This window comes from Lathamus discolor, chromosome Z (assembly GCF_037157495.1).
Source record: "Lathamus discolor isolate bLatDis1 chromosome Z, bLatDis1.hap1, whole genome shotgun sequence".
Classification (NCBI taxonomy): domain Eukaryota; kingdom Metazoa; phylum Chordata; class Aves; order Psittaciformes; family Psittacidae; genus Lathamus; species Lathamus discolor.
The window spans coordinates 35,773,458-35,799,322 of record NC_088909.1 but is presented as its reverse complement, the minus strand read 5'-3'; the positions used below and the strand labels follow the sequence as shown (position 1 = coordinate 35,799,322).

The 25,865-nt window shown below is 42.3% G+C and overlaps 1 protein-coding gene across 7 annotated transcripts in view; it reads left to right on the top strand.

Moving 5' to 3' along the window:
- Nucleotides 1–25,865, top strand: part of RNF38 (ring finger protein 38) — an 82,500-nt gene that overhangs the window by 17,607 nt on the left and 39,028 nt on the right. For 2 of the 7 annotated variants that reach the window (XM_065661842.1, XM_065661841.1), the window contains exon 2: nt 16,547–16,617. The exons of 1 other annotated variant lie outside the window; for it this stretch is intronic. In XM_065661842.1, coding sequence (XP_065517914.1) covers nt 16,547–16,617 — 71 coding nt within the window. Of the gene's footprint in view, nt 1–16,546; nt 16,618–19,856; nt 19,916–21,819; nt 21,953–23,880; nt 23,903–25,865 lie in introns of those variants that run through there. 4 more of the 7 variants (XM_065661844.1, XM_065661845.1, XM_065661843.1 and 1 more) reach the window with 3 other exon arrangements.

Sequence of the window (25,865 nt, the reverse complement as noted above, 5' to 3'; positions counted from 1 at the left end):
CAGGAAGTCATGGTCAGGTCACTTTCTGAGCTGGAATCTCTATCAGGTACATGGTGTTTAGTGGACTGGACTCTTTTTTGAGGCAGTGAGTAATGCTTCTTTGTGCACCTTCTCTGTGGCACTCATGATATTCACTCAGTCGCTTAATTTCTATGCCGAAGAGTCCAGGACTATATATTGTCTTCCCCTGCCCCTGTTCTACTTTATCACAACTCTGTGACTCTAATTACAGGCTCTTAAGATTGCAGTTTTAAGGTACTAGCAAACCCCAAGTGTATGGAGTTTTCAGCCTTGTTCTGTAGCCCTTTTCTGCTAATTCTGTCAGAAGATTTACAGAGACCATTTCCATTTAAAGGTGGGGAAGCAAAAGCAAGCTCTTGGTCCACAAGTGTAGTTGGGATTATTTTTCGCCTTTTCTGGGAACTTTTGTATTTACTGGCACTGAATTTCACCTCGCTTTGTTTGCCGCTCACTTGCTGTTGTTAAACATGTCATAATTCGTAAGTTTGATTTATCTTTCCTTTGACCCCAGGTCATGTCTTTTGCTGATCTGAAGTGAGGATTCCTCTGTCTAATATTGCAGAGCTGTGCTAGACAGATGAGGATGGGCACTCCTTAGTCAGACAGTTCTGCCTGCACTTCATTCAGCACGTTGCACATCTTCATGGAGCTGGCTGGGTCATCTCTCCCTCACATGCTCTGCTGGCAGTGTGCCGCATCTCCCAGAGATATTCCGGGGATGCCCTGGGGAGAGGGACAGAGGTCTGCAGCAAAGGCAGCTCCCTCTGATTTCACTAGTGGTTCTCTCTTCTTGCTCCCCTTTTTATCTCCTTGAAGGTATATTTTGTCCCTCTTCCTGATTTTATTTATAGAATCACAGAATCAAATCAGGTTGGAAAAGACCTTCATTATCATCAGTCCAACCATTCCCCCAGGGCTGCCAAGTCCACCACTAAGCCATGTCACTAAGGACCCATCTACGCGGTTTGTGAACAGTTCCAGGAGTGGTGGTTCCACCACTGCCCTGGGCAGTCTGTTCCAATGGCTGACCACCCTTTCAGGGAAGAAATTGTCCCTAATATCCAGCCTAAACCTCCCCTGGCGCAGCTTGAGGCTGTTTCCTCTTGTCATATTACTTGTTCCCTGTGAGAAGAGACCAGCCACCTCCTGGTTCCATCTTCCTTTTGGGTAGTTGTAGAGAGCAGTAAGGTCCCCCCTGAGCCTTCTCTTCTCCAGACATAAACACCCCCAGTTCCCTCAGCTGTTCCTCATCAGGCCCTTTACCAGCTCTGTTGCCCTTCTCTGGACCCTTAAGAAATTACTTAAACCATTTTCCATCTTTAAAATGGTAATTAATTTCTTATCTATAGCCTGGATTTTAATTGCTGTGAATAAGCTTTTATAGTAACCCTCTCTGCTTCTTCAGAATGATTTATGAATATACTGGTCCCTCCTTCCCCTGCTTTCTGGGAATGTCTGCTCTGTTTTGCTGCTGGGATCGTCTCTTGTCCATATCATTTTTGGAGAGATAATCTTGTTTTCAAGGCAGAGTGTACAAAGCTGTAATTCACTAGAGTTGGATGGTGATGAGAAGATCTTAAACTGCCTGCACAAACCTATTGTTCTGCTGGAAGGAATGCTTCCAGCTGTTTGCTGTATTCCCATTTTAGCTTGTGTTGTTGCATGTGCTTGATAAGTTTGGGGTCTGGCCACTAACTAAATCAACTTGCTGCTTCCTTGAAATTAGCAGTACCAAAAAGTATGTCTCACATCTGTTTTGTTTGTCTTTTAAACAGAGAACAAAAGAATCCTCTCCGTGCCTTAATTATTCTGAGAGCTGTGCACATTTCTTGCATAAGGTTTAAACAGTGCTATTGAGGAAAATCTCCTGAATGTAACTGAAGGTGGTAGTGGAACACTGTGGTCAGTGTCCCTGCTCCAAGAACTTTGCTTTTCAGTGGCAGAGTAAACTATGTTCTTCTGACAATGTTCCTCTGAATATAGTGGCTTCTCACTGGGGCAGTGTCACAGAAGGTTGATGGGCTGAGCCCTTGAGGGCTTTTGCAGTAGTGAAAGTGCTGGAGACCAGAATTTGTATCTTGCGTTTGCAGTTGAGCTGGTGGGAACAGCAAAGGCAAAAGGATAGACCCTGGGGAGTTGCTGTACTTAAATCAGTGTGGTAACCACATCCCTGTTTCCCAAATAAGCTTTCACTGGAGTTCCAAGCTTCTGATACATGGCACCTGCTTGCTGTCCAACCCAAGAAATGAGTGTTTGTGTCTTCTGCTTGATGGGGTAGCTGAAGTGTCATGACTGGACAGCATTAATGCTTTCTAGTATGAGAAGGCTTTTAGTGAGGTGTGGATTGCCGTTACCATGCTTGTTGGCCTAGATTACTGGCTAGATGGTTAACTTCATGTTATCGATCTTGTATTATTTGGCCATATGCCTCTAGTAGTCAGTAGTCCTCAGGCTGAAAGAAAGATGAGTGAAAGAAATAATTTTAAAAGCACTGCAGTGAGAGAAATGGACATTTTGCTACTAGTTTGGGGTGGGATCGCAGATCTAGTGCAGTAGCAAAGAATTCTGGCACATTTGGAGTTAAGAAAGGAAATTGAGCAGCTAAAACAGTATATGTGGGTAGGGAGGCACTGCATGTTCAAAGGGTGAACTTCCAGGAATGCTCCAGAAACTTCTCTGCGGTGGTTTAATTTTCGCTGTAGCCATACAGACACTGGACAGCTTTTCTGTTTCTTGTTTCTGGGTAAGAAAAGACTCTTTAATGAACATTCCTTAGTATTAAGCCAGTTACCTGACCTTTTCTGCTGTTTTTCTCCTGTGAGCAGCACCAGCAGCTGCTTGTCACTGTAAAGGCTTAACTCTTAAAGCACCTTGTATAACTTAGGAAACTGCAGGTTAAATACCGTGGTGTGCGATTATCCCATAAATTATTATAATTTGTTACAATTTCTGTTATTTTGTTAATAATAGAATTGTTATAATCTTCATGCGAGATACACTGTCATTTTTCCAGTGCCTCCTATATCAGTGATGCACCTCCTGGATAATTTCTTTTAGAACTTCTGCAAAGTTGCCCTGCATAACTTATGTTATGCCCCTCAACTTTTTGCTTTTTCTGCTCATTTGTCTTCCCTGAATCTTCAGACAGTTCTTGTCTAATCACTGACTTTCAAACTATTATCTAAGCTTACTACCCTGTGACATGTTTCCACCATAAATTTCTGTAGCGGGCTAAGTTGATTTATGTCTCTGCCTTTTGTGTAACTAGATTCTGTCCTGATTTTTGAGTTTTTGGATTTTCTGCTTGAAACTTGTCTATTCCTCCCTTCCAAGGGACATACAGGATGTCATACAAAATACAAGTGAAGTCAGCTTTGTTAGTATTTGTACAGACCAAAAACCTTCTATGCAGTTTAGGTTATTTGTGCTGCCTGTTGTGTTAATGCTATTGAAAACCACCTTAAAAGCTAAAAAAGCTTAACTGCTGTCTTGGTTTCAGTTTTAATGTAGTACTTTGGTAATGGCAGCTTGTGTGTATGTGAATTCTTGTTTCAGTAATGGAGTATAACACTGTGACAAGTGCTCAGTATTAAAAACTTGGTTGCAAGGTTGTCTTGTAAGGAGTGTGGGCAGAAATGTGGCAGCACAGGGAAACCTGGAAGGGGCTGGGGCAGGAGAAGCACAGAGGTGGCCTCCATAGTTTGGCAGCACTTCCCATTGGATTGGCAGCACTTCCCACTGCCTTCCTAGAGCCTTTGGGAAGTGCTGAGTGATTAATCTGTCCTTGTGCAGGAGGGGATGAGGCAGAAACCTTTTGCCTGGCTGCTTGTCTGTCAGAGCTGCCAGGCTGTGGCTGGCGACATGTCAGCTGTGACTGCAGAGCCTGCCTGGCAAGGATGTTGGGATGATGGTTTAAGGGTGGTGAGTGATGTGGTAGCGCCCCTACAGCTGGCACTCTGTGCCGTAATGGAGGTAGGCCTCAGTATAAAGACTCCTTGACCGTTTTTCTGTGGCTTAGCTGACCAGTGTGCATTTTTATAGGCATTGCTGACTTCAAAGTGCCCATCATTTAATAAATAAATAAATGTCCACTGACATTCTTAATTTCAAACAATGTTTCTGCCTTCTCAGGGAAGCATCGTAAGTGAGTGCCACGGTGTAGTTAAACCCCTGTTATACATCCACAGAAAATTAACTGGAAGTACCTACTGTAGTTTTATTTTAATTTCATAATTGCCACTTAAGTAGGCAAATACCTTATTATTTATGTTTTTCTTTCAAATATTGCTGTTATTCTTCTGTATTTTTTAGACAAGTACGTCTTTGTCATATGCCTGTTTTTCTGTCTTCTGTGAATGTTCCTTAAGAATTTATTTTAATTGATTATTTTCTAATTCTTCACCATTGAAGGGAAACTACAAAAACTGTAGCTGTCTTTTCTTTCACCCACAGGAGCAGGTACACTTGTGAAGTCCCATATTAACTTTTTTACTGCTGCCTAGCAGTAGAGTGAGGACTGCAGGAGCAAATGTTGACTGTTGACAGACACCTGAATTTTTACCTCCTTAGTGGAAGTCAGATGGTTGTGAGTTTGCTCTACTGTGCCCATATAGACTCTGTGCTGCTGACTTGCCTGCTGGCCATGGAGCACACAGTCCATACAGCTTGTAAGCTTGACCGGCTAAGAACAAGTGAAGCAGCATTAACTGTTTTGATTTCCTGGGTTGAAGGAGCTCTTTTGTTCATACTGCCTGGCCCTTCAGGGCGTCATGGTCAGAAAGATGCTCTGGTTTTGCGGAAAGAAAAGACCTTCCCTTTGCCAGTAGGTACAATTATCTTGCCAAAGTAGGGGTTAGGAGCACAGTTAGCTGACTAGCAGGTACTCATGAAGGTTCTACTCTTCTACTCTGTTAGCTGGTCATTGCTGGAATTCGTTTCTTCAGGGAAGAAGGCTTGGAGCGGTGGGAATACCTGTGTCATAATGTAGAGTTGAGTATTCCAAAAGTGGGGCAGGAGGAAAGGGAAAGGTACAGCACATTTGGGATAGGAAGAGGAGGTAATACCCGTAGAACTGATCATATGGACACTAATAATGGATCTTTCAGGGACATATAAAACAAATGAAGAAACAACAAACCAAACCAAAAGCAACCACTGAGACACCACCACTCCTTAAATTCTAGGAAACAATTAAAAGAGCATTTTCTTTTCTAAATACGTGAGATCTATCTGACCTTCTAATTGAGATTTTTCTGTTATTCTTGTTTTTAAGCTTGTGGTAGTACTTGTATCTCCAAAAATAGTCTTTCCTGGACGTTTCTTATTTTGTGTCATTGCTATTCTATTGGATTTGCTTGAAAAAAGTGTTCTGGTTGGATGTAAGCTTTATGATCTGGAGTTGTGCTTTCATTGCCAGCTCTTAAGTGGAAGTTTCCAATTACAGGCGGGTGCTTTTTACTCCCCTTCATCTTCCTCTCTCATCCCTCCACTTGTGAGTTTCTTCATTTCTTTTACCCACAGGTACAGGTACGCTTGTGAGGTCCCATATTAACTTTTTTACTGCTGACTAGCAGTAGAGTGAGGACTGCAGGAGCAAATGTTGGATGTACAGTCACCTTTCCCCTTATAAGTTCAGAAACATGCTCAAAGAGAACTCTTTTCCCACGATTACACTTAGGATGGAAGTGAGGCTGATCATCCATCCTCCAGTTCCCCAAACTATCCTTTTGGCCTGTTTAAGATTGGTGCAACATTTGCTTTCTCATAGTCATCATGGACCTTCCTTATCTCAACAGTACTTCAGATGTGAGATTAAGCACCCTTACTGTGGCACTGCCGATCTCTCTCAGTACCTGTGGATGTAGTAGTTCTGATCCCATGGACTTGCATGGGTCAAGTTCTGTTAAGCAGCTTCTGACTACATCATCATCAGCTAACAGCTATCCTTTCCCTTCTTGCACCCCATCCTTAAGAACAGACATTAGAAGACCTTGCTGGTGAAACACAAAGCAAAGACATTGAGTACCTCTGCCTCATCTGTTTCTCTTGTCACTAGGTCACATATTCCATTAAGTAGTTGTCCACATTTTGCTTGTTCAGTCGTTTACTGTTAATGTAGCAGTAAAAGCTCTTCTTGTTATCCTTATGCTTGCAGGTCCTACTGTAGCTGAGCTTTGCCTCACCTGCATGCCCAAGCAGTGTTTATAAATTCCTCCTTTGTAGCCTCATCTTGCTTCCACTTTTTTGCTGCCCTTTTGCAGTGAAGTTCCACCATGAGTTCCTTTCGTGGCTGGGCTGCCCTCAGTTCTGCTTTATGTCCTGAGTATTGGGCTGAGCTGTTCCCATGCGTGGAGATTGTCCTTGAAGAACTCGGCTTTCTTGTGACCCTTCACTGCAGCTTTCAATGGTCTCACCTAGCACACTCATTGAACATGGCTGTCCTAAAGCCCATGGCCCATCCTCTATTTCTTACTGCCTTCTCTGCCATCAGGATCTTGATCTCCCTGATATTATGGTCACTGACCAAGGTTGCCAGTGATCTTGATACCCTTGATTGGTACTTTCTTGCTAGTAAATAGCAGAACTGCTCAGCTGTGCACCACCCCAGATTCCTCTGTCCAGTACCTAACATCAGGGAGGTGCATCTGCACTTCAGACAGGTGCCCCTTCAGCTCCTGAAGTGCCTCGTTTTCCTGTCACTCTGAGTACTTTACTTTCTACTGCCAATTCTTCATGTAACTATAGGACAAAATCTCCCTTTCCAATTGGAGATGATGTGAGTTAAAAAGTGATTTAACTGAAAAAAAATAGTGCTTTTGGTGATGTTACTGTGCAAAGAGATAAGTGGAAAGCGTGGTATCCTGCATCCATTCACACTGGCTACCTTCTGCCCTTCAAATCCACTGATACCTCCCTTCGAAAAATTTTGCTAAGTTGTTTTAATTTTTTGGGTTTGTTTGTTATTTTTGGTGTTTAGAGGTTGGTGATTTTTTTCCGACTGCTCAAGAAAAGGAGCAGAGGAGAAATGGTTACTAAACTCAAAATGGAGTTAATAGTTTCATAAAGCCTGTTTAAAGCTGTTCCCATTACTAGCGCTATAGTTAAAAATTTCTGCTTCCACTATAACCTGATCCATGGCAGAATTTATTACTTTGTGGTGAAAATACACTGCAGGCAATAGATCTTGGCATTCCTGGCCAGGTCCCAGGAAAATATTACTGTTTGGTTTCTTTGTTTCTGTTTTAATTTAAAAACATTATTTCATTTTGATGTGAACGAGCCCAGGTAGTGAAGGTTTTGTGGATTTGGCTAGTGTTTGTGGTTCCTACAGCTATGTTTTTGTTTGTATGACTGCTGGGTTATTAATTCAGTAATGTGATCTAATTTATTTCCATTGTATGTACACAGCATTAAAGTTCTACTTGCATGCTTACTGTTAACTGACAGTAAAATTGACGTCAAGAGAGTATCTTGGGAATTTACTTTATACTCATTTTAATACACTTTAATGCTTCCCTGTAAACACACAGACACAGAGTTCATCATAGCTGGAAAAGATGGGAGTTGTAGCGTTGGCAGCTCCCGCTGCAGACATTGCACAATGACCCCAGTGATCCAGGCAGGTGATTGACAGGAAGTCTCTATTTGTCAGTGACTTTGGAACAGGGTGTTTTGGACAGAGGCCCATTCAGCAGGCATTTACTAGACAGTTGTAGCTCTAGGCTTTGTGTCTAATTCTGGTTTTGCTTCCTGGCTTCTGCAGTTTCATAGCAGTGCAGGTGTACCTCGTGTGAAGCTTAAAGTCAAGGTTGTGGACAAATAGCTGGAACAGGACTATCGACAAGACCTGTCTGTAGGGATTCGTAGGGATGTTGTCCGACAGTGTAGCTAGTGTGAATTCACCAGTAGGACCAGGAAAAGAAGTCCCCAGCAGCACCGAGTCAATTTATGTTGGCGAAAGTATATTCAGCCAGTAAAGCCTCTTCAGTCTCATGCATAAAAGTTATCTTTAACCCAGGTTTGCTTTTGAAGCAAAATATTGTGTATGGTTTTGTGGTGGTTTTTTTAAAGATGTTTATGTTTATATACATTGTCTTGTTCTTTCAAAGCTAATGGGTAAAGTAATAAAGTTATAATTAGTGTCACACTGTGCTCTGTGCCCAGGCAGGTCCCCAGGTTTTACAAGCTATCGTACAGGTGGGTATAGTTGCATACAAATGTTTAAAAAGAGTTAAAAAAGGGAGCTTGCTGTGATACAATTAGGATTTTAGTTCAGTTGTTTGGTAGCAGCCTAATGTGTAATAAATCTGCCCGGTATAAGCCTTAATAATCCTAATTTTACTACACGTTTTGGTTGGTTTGTAGTGCCAAGGGGAACAACCCTGCGAATGTTAACAGACAAACCCTGTGCTACACATGTTTTATGAAGGAAGCATTTGCAGCTGTTTCGTTTTCTGTCCGTTGTCCTGTCCCTACCGGCTCTTGTCAAAAGCCCCTCTCCAGGTTTCTTGTCATCCCCTTCAGGCACTGGCAGCTGCTCTAAGGTCTCCACTTAAGGAGCCTTCTTTTCTCCAGGCTGAACCAGCCCAGCTCTCTCAGCCTGCTAAAGCCCTCACAGCATTTCTGTGGCCTCCTCTGGACTCACTCCAACGGCTCCATTTGTCTTGTGTTGGAGACAATAATTTCCTAGCGATGGCTTGATTGGACACCTTTAACCATGCCTTCAGAATTGATCCCGTTTCAAATAGGTATCTACAGGGTTAGATCCATAGACAGTACCCGATGGTTACCTTTTGCTTTATGGCCAGATTGAACATGCAGAGAAAATAAAAAATAAAATAAACTTGAGATGTATTTAAAATTCTGGTTCCAGGATTTCACTGTTTCTTGATAAAAGTACGAAAGTGGAAAAAGTTGGTCGTAAATGATTGCTGTTTCCTATCTGTGTCAAAGGCTGCGTGAGTCAGACAGCATCAGCAGCGTTTTTACCACTGAAGCCTTCTTTTTTCCAGGCTAGGCTGTGTGGGAGCCTTAATGCTTTTATTTCAAACAAGCAAAAAAAAGTCTTTGTGCAAATTAGTGCTGGGTTTGGTGGTTTGGTGGGTGATGCTATACAGGAACAGGGAGCAGTCAACAAGCCATGGTTTAAAGTTTAACATTTTAAAGTTGTGCTTCTGTGCCTGTTTTTTGTTGTAATGATGACAAGTTTGTATTGTAATGGTGACAGTCAATTTAAGCCATTGCATCCAAAAAGAAGTTGCTAGGCAGTTTGCATAAGCAATCATTGCTTTTTCAGAGTCTGATTCTCAGGAGAAGATGAATTTCAAGAAAATCAGTTTGATAGTCTGTTTACTAATAGAGAAAAATAAATGGTTTGAAATTTCAGGTAGCTTTTGAAAGATAATTTACATTCAGGAGGCTCAGAGACTCAAGACAGCCAAATCTTCAAAACCATTACTACAAAGTCCAGTAAGGATGGAAATAGAGCAGCATTAAGGGTATCTGTGAGCTCTGATCTCTTCATACCTGGATTTTGATGTAGTTGTCCAGCTCCCTCACAACAGATGATAAAATCTCAATTCTAGTAAGACAAAGATTTTTCTTTTGATTTTTTTTTTCTTTTTTTTTTTTTTTTTTTAGAAAAAAAGCTTTGTGGTTTGCCAGGTAAATTTTTTGTAGGATTTATTTACTTTCAGCAGAAGTCAGCCTTGAGTTATTGAAATATTTTTCTTTCCTCCTATAACTATTTGCATATGCTATTAAGTGACTGTGTTTGGGTACCTTCGGGCTTATGGTATTGCTGTTAGCCTCCTTTTGTAAGATGACAAGAACAGGAAGAAAGTTTTCTTCTTTCTAGTAGATACTGAACTTCCTGGAGGAGACTGTGCAGCTGACCCCAAGCACAGCTGTCGGCAGAGCCAGACACCGTGAACTGAAGATGCTCTTCAGAGTGCGTTTGCAATGTCAGTGTCTTGCAGTTTTAATGCAAAAAATTAGGATCTTGTTAGTTTGTTAATATATTATTAATTCCTTTTGATACATATCAGAGATAATTCCAGTAGGACTCTGAATCTTAATGCACAGCAAAGGAGAGGAGAACAGAAGAAGAAATGTTTGTCTTTAGTCTCTGTGTCTTACAGTATCAACCTCTGTCTCTGTGTAGCTAAGTCTTGTAAAGAGTCCTGTAGTACAACAGCTAAGAGGAAAGAAGGTTTTATTGTGTAGCAGCAGAGGTAGCATGTTTCAAGTAGGAATTTAAGTTGATGTCAGTTCTTCAGAAAATAAGCTCAGAATGATTTTGTTACAAGAGAAGATCTCAGGAGAATGACTGCTCAGACAGGAAGAACTGATTCTTCTGCTGTTCATTTGGTTCAAGTACCTAACTGCCAAGTCCACTGGGAATCAGCTCTTGGGAATCTTGTCGAGCTTGTCCCCAGCAGCATTGAAGTTGTCTGCAAAATGTGTAGGTGCATCACCCCTTAAGAAACATGAACTGGTTGTGGGAATGAGCAGGTTATTGGAAAATTACTCCTTTACCTACACAAAGGTTGTCATATTTGTTAGGAGGCATTTCTGTATGTCCAGGGAGCAGCTGAGATTGTTCAGATTCAAGTATTTTTTAGCAGTAATCCTGTGGGCACTTCTCTTTCTTGGCTTCCTTTTGCAAATGCCTTTTTTAAAAGGATAAAAAGAAGGACCCTTGGAACTACTGACCCATCATCCCAGTAAGATCATGGAACAGATCCTCCAGGAAGCTATGTTAGATCATATGGAAGACAGGAAGGTGATTAGAGACAGCCAGCATGGCTTCACTGAGGGCAAATCATGCCTAACTAATCTTCTGGCCTTCTACAATGGAGCGGTTGTGTTGGTGGATAAGGGAGGAGCAACTGATGTCATCTGCCTTGACTGTAAGGCCTTTGATATAGTCCCACACATCATCCTTGCCTCTAAATTGGAGACATATGTGCTTTATGACTATTCAGTGGATAAGGAGTTGAGTGAATGGCCACATCCAAAGAGCTGCAGTCAATGGTTGATGTCCAGAGATCACACGTTCTTGCCTCTACATTGGTGAGATGCAGATACGGTGGATACCCTGTTAGAGGGATAGGGAATTGGCAGGGTGGCCATGTCCAAAGAGCTCAGTGCCTACATGGAAACCAGTAAAGAGTGGTGTCCCTCCAGGGTCCGTACTGGGACCAGTACTATTTAATATCTTCATCAGTGACATAGGAGGATTGAGTGTGCACCCTGAGCAAGTTTGTGGATGGCACCTAGCTGAGTGGTGCAGTTGATTGATAGGCTTGCAGGAACGGACGCCATCCAGAGGGACCTAAACAGGTGTTGGGTGAGGAGAAGCTCCCCATGACCCACAGTGCATGCTTGAGCCCAGAACCCCCCATATCCTGTGTCTGGGGCAAAACCACAAGAGACATGAGGGATGTAGAGCTGTTGGAGCAAGTCCAGAGTAGGCCATGGAGGTGCTGCGAGGGCTGGAGCAGCTCTGCTCTAGGGACAGTCTGAGAGAGCTGGACTTGTTCAGCCTGGAGAAGAGAAGGCTCCAGGGAGACCTTCTTGTGCTCTTTCAATATTCAAGGAGGGTTTTAAAGACACACGAATAGAGAGGCTCTTTACCAAGGCCTGTAATGGCAGGACAAGGGGCAATGGTTTAAACTGAAACAGGGTAGACTTAGGAATATAAGGAAGAAAGTTTTTAAGATGGGGAGGAGAAACACTGGAACAAGTTGTCCAGTTATGGATATTGTGGAGAAGCTGTGGCTGACTCATCTCTGGCAGTGTTCAAGGCCAGGTTGGAAGGGGCTTGGAGCAGCCTGCTGTAGTGGATGGTGGCCCTGCCCATGGCAGAGGGTTAGAACAGGATGACCTTTAATGTCCCTTCCAACCCAAACCAGTCTGTGATTCTTTGAAATTGGTTTGTGCCCCATTGAATGTAAACCACGTGAATTTCCCTGGGACTGCTTGAGCAGTCTTGTGACACAGGGCTTGTAGTTGCAAAATTCCTAAATGGTCTCTAGTGTCTATTTACTGGTTGTCTTCCCTGTTTCACACTTATATGGGATACCCAGGAGCAGTGTGAATTTTATGAACTCAGTTCATCAGAGGAGAAGGATAGGAAAGTAACAGAGGGGAATGTTCTAACTCTATCCTTTAAGCAAACCTATCTATGAACAACTTCTATTTATAAACAGTGTATATTGATGTACATTAATTAGTGTATATTAATGTGTATTAAACATTTATGATAGAAGATTTAGTGAGGAGTGGCAAAGTGAGTGGGAATGATGTTATAAACAGTGTCATATTGTATCCAAATTGAAGAAATGGCTTTTAAATTTTTATTTTAAAGTAGGCCTTGATTGAAATCTAAGATGCTGTGGTGGGAAAGGGGATAGTAAATACCTAGTAATGCATGCATCATTATGGCAGCATTTTCTTAGAATGGCCTTATAGTAACAGCTTAGAACTTCTATTTAGTATCACTTCAGGAATATTGCTGCTTAGTCTCAGATCATAGCGTTTGTCCTCAGAATAGAAAGTGACTTCCCCATGATTAAATAGCTTATTTGACACTGTTTTTTTACCTTACTGCTTTATGTAGTTGTTTTTTCTCTGCTTGTGTCTTACTAGTATGAACCAGACTTCACAACCTGCTAGCAGATTTTGCTGTGCAGTCTTATCAGTTACACTTTATCTCTTTGATATTTTGAACACTGGGAGTCCCAGTAAAACAGTGGTACTGTGTTTATGGGTGTAATAACATTTCTGTGTTAATCAGATTCCTTGACTGTTTATTGCTGCTGTAAAGTTTTTCCCGGGGTGACTTCTTGCTGAACTGCTCCTTGTATGAGCAGAAGAAACTGATCCCTGTGAGCAGAGCACACAGCTGTCAGTAAGCTTATGGAAAACATTCCTTACTTTCGTATGTGTGCTGTAAGAATACAAAAATACAAATTTTAAAATACTAGTTTTGCACTTGTGTGGAATCTGAAATAGAATTTGAGTGATGTTTGAGATTAAAAGAGCTAATAGTAATGACTGACTTCTGGTGTGTTTCAATATTTATTTTTTTTTAAAGCAGCAAAGTTGGATGTTGAAAAATGTTCCAGAAGTGTTTCTCATGCGGTAATTTTTTACAGTGCATATAGACAGAATTTGTAAAAGCCAACATGAATTCTGTAACACCTTTAATTTCAAGAATTCTTTAAATGTTGGAAGGGATGTTCATTTTGTTCGAAGCCTGACTGTGATTATTTGCTGTAGGCATGGTGGTTAGTATAGCTTATGCATATCAATCTTGGCATGGAAATCATTTAATAATTTGGCAAAAAAACTTCATATGCTTATTGAAAGCCTTTGCTTATCCAGTCATACTGCATTGTTAGTTGAGGAAAAATCTCTAGACGTTTTACTTGATTCCTGGCTTTAGCTGAAAATCTAGGGTACATGGGAAAGAATGTTTCTGATGGACGTTCAGATGGATCCATCAGCTCTTCAGTGTTGGGAGTGACTCAGATTTCCACACAGATAAATGCTTCACTTAAAAATATGCAAACCCTTTCAGAATGTGGACCTTGCACAGTGAAGCTGGTTGGTTACCAAAGCAGTGCCCTCTCCATGTGTAAGACTGCTATGAAGGGGATGAGGCTGTAGTTGAGCCTGCGGGTTATGAATCTACCCAAAGTTTAGTTGTTCCCACTTTTCACTAGAAAAGATAGAGCTGCCAAAGTTAATGCAGAAGGAGAAAGGCAATAGCCAGGCCAAAGCTGTTTCCTCTATGAGGTAAGGAAACATCATAAGCTCATAATACAAGCTTATTATTTGCAATCACAGGAAAAATAATAGTACGTAGATGTATTCTATCTAGGTAATGTAATACCTATTCTATTCCCACCACTACTGTGACAGCCATTCTGTGGACAGTTTCTGGAGTAAGCAGTCCAGTTTGTATTTCTAATACAAAAGAATTCAAAGGTAGTTTGACCAAATTTTTATCCATTCCCTACAGTCAGGGCAGTGTACATTGGCTTATAGTTCTAGTTCCTTTCAGTCCTCCAGCATCGTTTTCCTGGTAAACCACAGTTGAGAACTGGTGATTGAATCTTTGGTTTGAATCTTTGGGGTTCTGTCTGTTGATCTTCCGTGCAGGTGGGTGAGAAGTGTTTTACCTTTCTTCAGGTTTGTCTCAGTGTAACCTGTTTCTCGTAGAGGAAATGTTTTAAAAACATGGTAACTCAATTACTGAAAAGTATACTTTTAAAAAATAAAATCAAATTTAAAAACTCAGGCAAATGCTACAGGATTTCCTGGCTGCACAACTCAGTGTTACAGATTGCACCACTGTGGAGCAGAGCCTTTAGCTGGTAATAGCCTGTGTCAGTGTCCCCAGAACTCATACCTCTGCTGGACCCATTCAAGCACTGTCTTTCAAAGAAACCCTTTTCCAAGACTGCTTTCGGTGAGGTTGCTCATGAGATCAGCCAGGCAACTGCTTCAGGGTAGTCAGGATATGTGTAATAAAATCTTCATTTTTGGCAGTTAAGGAGTTACGTCTTTCATCTTGCCATTGTACTATAGGGTATTAGTAGCTGACCAGATGTTAAATGAAAATGGTGTGAAGACCATGCAAGACCCTGTTTAAAAGGATCGAATCAAATCAAAACAAAGGACTGAGGTATCTTTTGCTAACTGCATTTGGTTGTCTGTGGTTCTGTTTATAGAACAGTCAAATGTGATTGAAACATGCGGATAAAATCCAAGCTATATTTTTCTCTTGGTAAGGTGGATATTGTTGGAATTGAAGCTATGGCAACACAAAACCTTATGGGCTGCTCAGGGGTCCTGCCTTGTGTTATGAACTGAAAGCTGTACTATTGCAGCTGGGTATCCACTATAGCTAGATCAAAGCCAACTTATTGTTGTGATTGTGTATGTGATTGCTGTTCTTGAGAAGCCTGTCTGTAGAGTCAATGATGTAGCCTGTAAGTTCCACATTTGTGGTTTAATTTGGTGGAGAAAAAGTTTTAGGTAATGTTGAGGTTAGGTATAGGTTCTCTACCACCTCTGGAAATTTCTTTTGTTACCTAAATACATAGATGCCCAAAACAAGTTTATATGTATTTGTCATAATTTGACAGAATTTTATTATTTTCATTATTTGATGCCTATCTTTTTTATCGTGGACTAATCCAAGAGACCATATTTTACAGTAGTGCTGCCTCAGGAGTAATGGGCAGAAAGTTGTCAAGCCTTATCCTTAACACTGTGTTCTCTTTGGGTTTTTTTAGCTTGCCTTGGGGTCCAATCAGTTCCAATTTCCAGAAGGCACATGGAGTGTTCCTAGTGAAAACACTTGTGTTTTGCATAAGTCTAAATTAAATGGGAAGGGAACTTTGCATGTTTTGAACAGTTTTAAACTGGATTTCTTTTCCTTTTCATCTTTAAACTTTTGAACTTGAAACTTCAACTGTGTAGTGATACCTCTTTGCTCTCCCTTCCTACAAAAATACACAGCACAAGTTCTGCTGCTGTTCAAGCCAATAGAGCCACAGTCAATGACTCCTATGGCAATTTTTTTTCTGTAGTGGTTAGAAAGAAGCAAATTTATGGAGCTCATTTCAAAATTATAACAGAAGGACCACAAGAAACTGTGGAGAGAAGTTCTCGGTAGATCTTCTGTAAGGAAAAATCATGAAATGGTGTAGCTTTACAAATGAGACTCTTCTCCTTGCTTTTTAAAAGTTGATTTGTTCAGTATTTGCAAGAAGTCATCTTGGGCAAGCACAAAGTCAGCCATAGCAGTTACCCCACTCCTATACTTTGAGCAAGGAAACAGCACATTAAATAAAACTTTACAGTAGAATTGAGAGCTCTGTAAACTGCATGGATGCACTCAAACTTTAGTTTATCTCCCTCCTTGGACAAAGTCTCAAACCTTTTTAGAGGTGTGCTGTTCTTTTTTCCCTAGGCAAAAAAAAAAAAAACAAACAAAAAAACAAACCTGTGGAAATTCCTTAAGCAGGCAGAAATTACACTACAGACAAACCAGATATAATTAAAACTTCTCTACATTGACCTTGGATTTTTCCACTCACTCTTAACGTATCACTCTGCTGTTTTGTGGCTACCTAGGGCTACAGGGATCTGGTACAGGACTATATCACCTAAACATGATATGTGCAATTTCTTCTTATTTGTATGTATGCATATGTACTTCACTGCATATATTTGTTTTGGATTGATGAACTCATTCTAATTCTATTCTGTTTAAATGTTTAGAAAAAATAAATGTGAAAACGGCACACTGCGCAACATGTCTCTCTGGTCTTAGTCTGTTACCCAAATTCAATGCATGACTTGTCAAATGTAGCTGTTTGGCAACTAAATCTCTCTTCTGTGTGTGGAAAAAAAAGAATGTTTGCTAAATTGGTCTTTATTTTTTTTGTGTGTTCATGGGAATTGGGGTCATTTTAATGTTTTTTTTCCCCTCCCCCCTCTTTTGTAGGTAGCATTGGTACATCGTTTCAGTGCCACTCAATCCATCAAGATCACATTTGTAATGATGACAGTGACAAGGTGAGGATTACATGTATGTTTCCTTCACAAGATGCATATCCATTAGGGTTTTTTTATGTGTCGCTTTTACTATACAAAGACTGTTTTGTAGATGTAGCAGTCAGTTTTCAGAGTTACTGTTTGAACTGTCTCTAACCTAGTAAGATACATATTTTACTCAGGACAATCTTTTAGTCAGCTAAGAATTTTTTCTTCTAGTACTGTATTGTCTTTTGCTTGTATCCTTTGCTGTTCTAAACATTGTGATGTGCCATACTGACACCCTCAGTTAATAAAGAACAGTGATTGGTGGGGTTTTTTTGATTTTTAAGTAAGGCAGGATGTCTAGTGACTTCTGGCTTCAGAGACAGAGGCTAGCTAAGTGCTCAAAGCCTCTTTGCAGCAGCTGTATTTTCCTGTTTTGGAGTTGGGAATGTAAGGTTTTACAGCCAGGAAGCTCCGTTCGGTGCTGCAGCCCTAAAACACCAACCTGTGTAGTGGTGTGCAAGTGTTCTCCTAACCTTTTCCGTGACACATTCTCAGATCAGCTTGCGTTGGGTTAGTAGAGTGCTGGATATTGAATGTTCAGTGATACTTGGATCAGTGGCGTTAAGTGTGGCATACAGAGAGGAAAAGGTCTGATGCTGAACTGCCTGTGAGACATGCTTTCATGTTCCTGTTACTGTTGATGGTTTTACCTTAAGCTTTACTGTCCATAAATAATGCAAATTGATTAACGATAATTCAAGATGTGTATTACACTGTTTACATGTATTAAACTTTTGGGCTTGACATGCCTTGAAAAAGGCATGTGTGAGTCAAATTTTAAATAACCTTTCTTGGGAACACAACCTGCATGGCAGCACCTTGATAAGTGCACAAAGCCTTGTGTTTTGAAATTCTGGAGTAAGTTAATTTTATAGTTGTTCCAGCTAATACTAGTGCTAGATTTGTTTTCAGTGCAAGTTTCTTTTACTACTCTATTGCTTTGTGGTTTCTGCCCCTCACACTCTGTTTTACCTACCCCCCCTCCTTTTTTCTTTTTTTTTTTTTTTTTTTTTTATTTTTAGGTGCCATCTTAGATTTGAGGCTAGTTCAACCTACAGATATTGGTCAAACAGGCTGTCTAGAACATGTCAAAACTATTTTAAGTTTCCAGTTGGTTAACTGGTTAACAGTTTTCAGTGGTGTTCGTCACTTTGGTTTTTGCTCCTTGTGCACTCTGTTCCTGGAATATTCTTGGGTGAGGAGCAGGTGGCAGAAATTCCGTTTCAGAGCCATCCTGTACACCAGCTTCACACTGGCATTCTGTTGTAATGCTTTTCCTCTCCTGTCATTACATGGAAGATCACCTCTGTGTTAGGTTGATTGTCTTCTCTTAGTTTTATTCATATTGAAGCAATTAAAACTGTTTTAAGTTTGGAAATTCCATTTTTTAGATTCTTCATAGGTTTGGGAGGAGGGATTAAGCAAGGGTGGTTTAAATTACTTGGCTTAAACTTCTGAAAAGAATTTTTCTCATTAGTATTGCTGATTTGGTTAGGAATATCACTTAAAGATAAAATGCAGGATTTAATTTATGTTAAAATTCTTATTAATTGGACTTTTTTGTATTCATTCTAGAAACATATGAAAAATGTGCCTTCTAAATAGTTTGACACATCTTTGATTGGTAAATACGCATGTTTCAGTGAAATAACTCTGTGCTTGAACATGTGTAACCAGTTCTTGCATTACAGAGATAGCCTCTGTAATGGATAGTCATTTCTACATCCTAGAAAAATTATATTTGCCAGTATTTGACTGGCAGTCTGCATGTACAGTAAGTTCTCCACAAGCCCAGTCTTTATTTCCTGGGCAGCAGCATGAGAAGTTCTACATCACACATGATAAAGCAATGCTGCAATCTGAATGAAAACAATTCCCGGGCTTCCTCCTCAATTACTTGATTTTGTTGACTTGGCACATGAGAATCTTGAATTCATGTCCAGTGACACCAGCAGGAAATGAAATTGTAAGGTTTTTCATGTGCAGCCTCACTGTGATAAAAAATGTGTGTCATTGAGAGCTACACTGGTACTACTAAGTATCTGTTTCATTTTGTAGCACCAAAACCAGTGTCTTGCCTCTTGTTTAATAAGATCTAGTTCCGCTCAGATGCAGAATACATTTCCCATTTTACATTGTGTTGCAAAGTGACTGTGACTGACATACATCTTTAAATAACTGTTGCTTTGGAGGTGGCAACCTTTAAGCCTCCGCGCATCCCTCTGGGGACCCTTTTTTTCACTTTTTTTTTTTTTCCTTTAAAGTATTAACATGTATATTTAGTACCTATTATTTTTAAATTAATTAAATACTTAAAGCTGGAGTTGCCATTCTTAAAATATTAAATAACAGAACTGAATAAATTTCTTTATGAAGCACAGCATTTAGAAGAAAGGTATTTGTAACAAGGAAATATAATTCCTTGCCTGAGCAGTGGTGTACTACTAATGTTAAATAGAGAGATAGATACAGGTGTATTATGCTGCTGAGCCTTTCGATTTTACTCAGTTTGTTTAGCTTTAAAAATGCTTTTTGTTTTGAGTGATTGTTTCACCAGTATTGTACTTCCATTAAAGGATGCTAGCTCAATTTGAAAAGAAACTCCAAAGGTGCTACTCATAACAAGTCTTGGGACATCTCTTTTTCAGAGGTCTTATCAAATTATCTATTCCTGAGTTCTCACGCAGTTAAAAACCAAACTGACAGCCCAGCAATAATGAGAAACTAAAAGCATCAGGGAAGCAATCCACCGGATTTTTTTTTCCTTGTTTTAATTATTACTATTATTTCCAAATTTTTATCTTGCTTTACTCATTTTTAACTTATTTTCATTCATTTTACTTTTCTAATATTACTCCTATTAGATTCACTTTCTTATAATATATAGGGAATTTCATTTTGCTTGCTACTTAAGACCCAAATACAGAACTGCATGTTTTGGTTCACTATATCTAACCTTTAAGTTTCCCAGCCATCTTCCATCTCTTCAGTAACGTCTTGTTTTTAAGCTTATGTTCTTCTCCCTGTCTTGATGGACATCCAGTCTTCAGTCTATAATGCAGAAGGCTGCCAACCCTTTAAAAAGATGGTTGGTTTTTTGTTTGGTTTGGATTGTTTGTTTGGTGGTTGTTCTTTTTTTCACAAGAGGTGAAATATTTTACAAGTTTAATCCTAAAAAAAGAAATCTACTTTGTTTTTCTCTTCAGATGGCGTAGGGTCAGGTGGGATAAGTCTAGCAGACTCAATCCACAGCTGAACTCAAATGATTCAGGTATTTTAAGGTCCATCATACTTATTTGTATGTGAAGACTAAATGAACCTTGTGTGATGTACACCACATTGAAAAATGGCATTACGAGTTTATTTTGCCTCCTCCAGTTTCAAAACTGGAAAAACAACTTCCTGTCCAGTTAGGACAGCACTAATTCCTCTTGGTGTACGTCATCTTCCCACCCTTTAATTTCAGTTAATTCTGTTCATTCTTTCAGAGCAGCTTTATGTATGCTTTTTTCATTTACATTTCACAGCTGGCAGATACAAGGATATATTTTAGTGATTTTACACTACTTTCACGCCTGGTGAATTGTCTCTTTTAGAGCATTAATTCCTTCTATCATGGAATCATATTTTGGGTTGGAATGAACCTTAAGGTCATCCAGTTCCAACCCTCTGCCATGGGCAGGGACAGCTTCCACTAGACCAGATTGCTCCAAGCCCTGTCCAGCCTGGCCGACCACTGATCAACAGCACGTGCTGTGGGGTTTCTTTTTCCTGGATCAGATTTGGGGAAACATTAATTAGACTGAAGTACAGGGAGTGGAGATGGGTTCAAAATCTGAAAATAGTTGGGGTGGTGATACCTCCAACGCACTGCATGGCCCTGGTGAGGGTGCGCCTTGAATCCTGTGTTCAGTTCTGAGCCCCACACTACAACAGAGACATTGAGGTGCTGGAGTGGGTTCAGAGAAGGGCAACGGAGCTGGTGAAGGGCCTGGAGCACAAGTGTGATGGGGAACGGCTGAGGGAAATGGGGGTGTTTAGTCTGGAGAAGAGAAGGCTCAGTGGGACCTTAGTGCTCTCTACAACTGGCTGAAAAGAGAACAGAGCCAGGAGGTGGCTGGTCTCTGCTCCCAAGGAACACGTGATAGGACAAGAGGAAACAGCCTCAAGCTGCGCCAGGGGAGGTTTAGACTGGATATTAGGGAGAATTTCTTCCCTGAAAGGTGGTCAGGCATTGGAACAGGCTGCCCAGGGCAGCGGTGGGATCACCGTTCCTGGAAGTGTTCACACGCCGTGTAGACGAGGTCCTTAGTGGTGGCCTTGGCAGTGCTGGGAAAAGGTTGTATTTGATGATCAACCCAGTTGATTCTGTAATTCTTATTTAAGGAGTAGCTCGAGCGGACCGGTTCCGCTGTACCTCCCGTGTTCGCTGAGCTCCTCCATCACCAGCCTCCGGGAGGCACTCGCAGCAGGGGCTCATCACGTTTCGCCGGTGGACGTTGCTCCTGTGGGTTCCATTGATCGTTTTTTCTCGGTGTCGCCGTTTGTGCTTGTCAGGAGCGCCCGGATCCGGGACGCGGCCGCTGTTGGGACGCTTCGGGTCCCCTCCTACCTCCACCCCACTACCCCTTGCCGGGGGCGGCAGCGCGTGCTGCCGGACCGCGGCCACCCCGTGGACCGTGTTCCCGCTCTGGCTCGCTCCCTCTCGCTCGGTGTGCGCTGCAGCCCTACGATCTGCTGCCATTCGCTCCCCCCCGTTCCGATCCGTTCCCTGCGGGCGCTGCCGCAACGCGCCCAACGGCAGCCACAGCAAACCGAAACCAAAAGTGGGCCGAACCCACGCCTGTGCAGTGGCCGTCGACGCGGGGGCGTGTGGCTTCCGGAAACCTACCGTTTCCGGGGCGCCCCGCCGCCGCGGGTTGGCAGGCTCGCTCCACTTCCGGGCGCCGCCATGGCGTAGGCGGGCGGCAGCTGCTTGCCCCCCGTCCAGCGCGAACAAAGGACGCGACGCGTGGAGGGCGGGGCCGCGCCAGCCGTACCACGCCCCCGGTACGTTCGGTGCGTGCGGGGCCGGCACCGCCCCCTGTCGTACGGGACGCGGCGGCGGCGCGCGGGTAGCGCGCAGTGTGATTGGCAGACGCGGCGGCGCTTCCGGCAGCGGTCGGGGGCGGGGCAGGCCCGGGCCGGGCGGCAGCGGCGGCGGGGCCCGGCCCGCTCGGCGGGGCTGTGACGGGCACTGCGGGGCTAGCTGAGGAGGTGGCTGCGGTGGGAGCGCGGCCCGCCCCCACCCCGGGCTCGGAGTCCGCAGGTACCGGCGGGGGGAGGTGGGCGGCGGGACCTTCGCGCCGGGCTTCCCGCCGTAACTGGCTCTGCCGGGCCGCCATTGGTGAAGCTGTGGGGCGAGAGGACCGTGCACCCGGGGGCGGCCAGGGGTGGGTGAGGCCTCGATTTGAGGAGGTGAGCGGTTGGTCCTGTTAAAGTCGGTTAATGGGCTGCGGGCAGAGGCAGGCTGGGAGTTAACTGCAGACTGTAGTGACAGCACAAGGGGTGATGGGTTCAGACTGAAACAGGTTGGTCTTCAGGAAGTTCTTCCCTGTGAGGGTGGTGAGGCGCTGGCACAGGTTGCCCAGAGAAGCTGTGGCTGCCCCATCCCTGGCGGTGTTCACCTCCGGGTAGGATGGAGCTTGGAGCAACCTGGTCTACTGGAAGGTGTCCCTGCCTGTGGCAGGGGGTTGGAACTGGGTGAGCTTTAATGTCCCTTCCAACCTAAATCAGTCTGTTATGCTATTCTATGAAACATTGATTTTAGCAAACGTGTTCAGGGTATTCTGTTAATATCTTTCACTATATATGAGTTAATTCCTATTCTTGCATAACTATTTGTATTTCTGGGTACTGTAAGCAAAAGGAGAGTGCGGTTGTTAAAAACTGGGTATAAAACGGGAGAGCAGATAGGTGTCATGACAGATTTAATGGCTGGGGAGAGTTGATAATGTTACTGATTTTACTTAACCACCAAATCTCTAGGGGGAAAAAACATTCCACATACATAGAATAGCAATGTGAAGAAGGTTTCTAGGGAATTGCTAGCAGGGGATAGTCCATGTTGAGTCACAATTGCAAGAAGTGGTATATAAATAAAAAGGTCTTATAAACTGGGGGTCTCAAAATCCTCCTGTGTGAAACTTACTTTGTCATTTCTGAATTACAGAGCAGGTTAAAATTTATTTGATTCATATCTCATTCACAAATAAAAATATTATAAATGCTAAATTAAAGTTGCAAGTTGATCAGCTCTTGGTTTGCACCTCCAGTCACAGTGTGTCATTGCCTTTCTCTGAAAACACAGTTTTGGCATGTAAGCTGATATGAGTGGCAGTGACATCAGTGCTCTTGTAATTTGTGATGTTTGTGCATCAACTTACTAAAATATAGAATCACAGAATCACAGACTGGTTTGGGTTGGAAAAGACCTTAAGCTCATCCAGTTCCAATCCCCTGCCATGGACAGGGACACCTTCCATTAGACCAGGTTGCTCCAAGTCCCGTCCAACCTGGCCTTGAAAACTGCCAGTGTTGGGGCAGCCACAGCTTCTCTGGGCAGCCTGTGCCAGGGCCTCACCACCCTCACAGTAAAGAGCTTCTTCCTTATATCTAACCTGAACTTCTCCTGTTTAAATTTGAACCCATTATCCCTTGTCCTGTCACTCTTCATCAGTCCCTTCTTCAGCATCCCTATAGGCCCTTTTCAGATACTGAAAGGCTGTTATGACGTCTCCACGCAGCCTTCTCTTCTCCAGGATGAGCAGCCCGAACTTTCTTAGGCTGCCTTCATATGGGAAGTGTTCAAAAATATATATTTTTTTTAATGTGGCTTATTGACATAACAGGATTTATGATTTGAAGTTATATTTTTGATGAAGTCAAATTATTTTTCAACTCTAGTAAGAATGGCTGGAAGAATTACATGGTTTCTGTGCAAATTCTTATTAGAATATAAAAAAATGGTCCAGTTAGGAAGACAAGTTACTTCTTCAGGGCTTCTGTTGAATTCAAACTTTAATATTCATGTTGAATTTTAAAGCTGTCGTACATGTTTGTCCATGGAAGCTTACATGGGTTAAGTTGCTGGTGAATCTAATGAGAACTTGTACAGAGCAAGTCATAGACTTCTAAAGGTATTCTTACTTCATCCTTGTGTGTAGCTTCACCACCCCATGAACCTAAGGGATTTTGAAAGGTGGAAATAAGGCTGCAGGTATGATGTGAAATTTCCTTTTTCCTATTTTAGTCAGATTTTAGACTGTGGAGGATCGATTATTGAAACTTCTGGAAAGATACACATTTGACTTAACCATTTCACATGGAGATATAGCTCATGGTTTTCTTTTCTGTGTTAGCAGCTATATCAAATAATCTAATGCAGCTTATTTAAATTCTCTCATGGGCAAGGCTTGTCTAGGTTTCTGATTTGACAGGGTGGTTTTCATGGGTTTTACTCTCCAGCTGCAGTTGAGTGAAGTGTGCAGGTTCCTCTTTTACTCAGCTCTTGAAAGGTCAAGGAAACTTCCTTTGCTTTTTTGGTGCTGTCTACTGATTTCTGTTTGTTAAAATATCAAAAGTTGGCTTTTTTGTTGTTAGCAGCAGTAAAATGCTAACAGTAGCAGCTCTATAAAAACCTTGGAAAGGGAAAAGAAGTAAAGGAAACCCTTTAGCACTTTGAGTATTTTGCCAGTTGCTGACCAACCAGTTTGATTGCAGTGGAACTGTGCCTCATCTGGTAGAAAAATAGCTGCACAGCATAAATCTGCCTCACCTAGTGTCATCTGTAGGCACTCCAGCTATAAAATGACTCGTGCCTTTACTATTCCCCTGTAAGGAAAATAAAATATTTGTCTCTTCAATGTCCACAGTTCCTGGTCCCCTGTAAGCACATTTCAAATTTGCAGTCCTAGATCTCCTTACTTCCTAATTCACTTGCAATAACATTGCTTTCTGTAATTCCCACAGCCTCAGAAATGTGATGCTTCGTGTGAGTGGTACTACATGCATTGTCTTTTACTTGCTTTCTGTTAGGAAACCCTTTCATCAGTCTTGCCATTTTGTTCTTGTCTCCAGAATCTGTGAACACCTCTGTCCTGAGCAAATTCAGCAATTGCATTAACTCAACCCTATTCTCTCTACAGGGCCTCTTACCTTTGCCTTGTGCTCTGCCCTCCCACCAGGTCTGCTGGTTCCTGGCAGAAGTGGCCAGATTGTTATTTCACACTGCAGTAAGAGTTAAATGATTGTATGAACTAGGATGAGAGCATGATGGCATATCTTAGGGTGCTTCTGAGTACAGACACTCTGTCTCACAGTTTTCGTAAGAGCTTCAGGAGATGGATTTCTCCTAAACTTATATAAACTGTTGCTAAAAATGAAATGGCCCATGTAGATGTACACATTACAGAGTAATTGTTTTAGTGCATAGTCTAAATGTAATGAGCTTTTAAAAGAATCACAGAATTATTTAGGTAGGAAAAGACCATTAAAATAATGAAGTCCAGCCGTTACCCCAGCGCTGCCAAGGCCACCACTAAACCATGTCACTAAGGACCTTGTCTACACGGTTTATGAACACTTCCAGGGACGGTGATTTCACCACTGCCCTGGGCAGCCTGTTCCAGTGCCTGACCACCCTTTTGGGAAAGCCACCTCCTGGTTCCTTCTTCCTTTCGGATAGTTGTAGAGAGCGATAAGGTGCCCCCAAGCCTTCTCTTCTCCAGACTAAGCCCCCACAGTTCCCTCAGCCATTCTTCATCAGTCTTGTGCTTCAGGCCCTTCACCAGCTCCGTTGCCCTTCTTTGGGTCTGCTCCAGCACTTCAATGCCTCTCTTGCAGTGAGGGGCCCAGAACTGAACACAGGATTCGAGGTGCAGCCTCACCCTCACAGGGGGATGATCCCTGCCCTGGGTCCTGCTGGCTACACTATTGCTCATACAGGCCAGGATTCTGTTGGCCGCTTTGGATGCCTGGTCACAAGCTGGCTCATGTTTAGCTCCATCAGTCAGCATCCCCCAGGTCCCTTTCCACTGAGCAGCTCTGCAGCCCCTCTTCCCCAAGCCCGTGTGCATGCTTGTATGCACACATGCATAGTTTAATGTGGCAAAAAAAATTCTTCAAGTGGAGTGTGATTTGTTTTATAACTGTCTTAATTACCCTGTCTGTGTTGATGTACC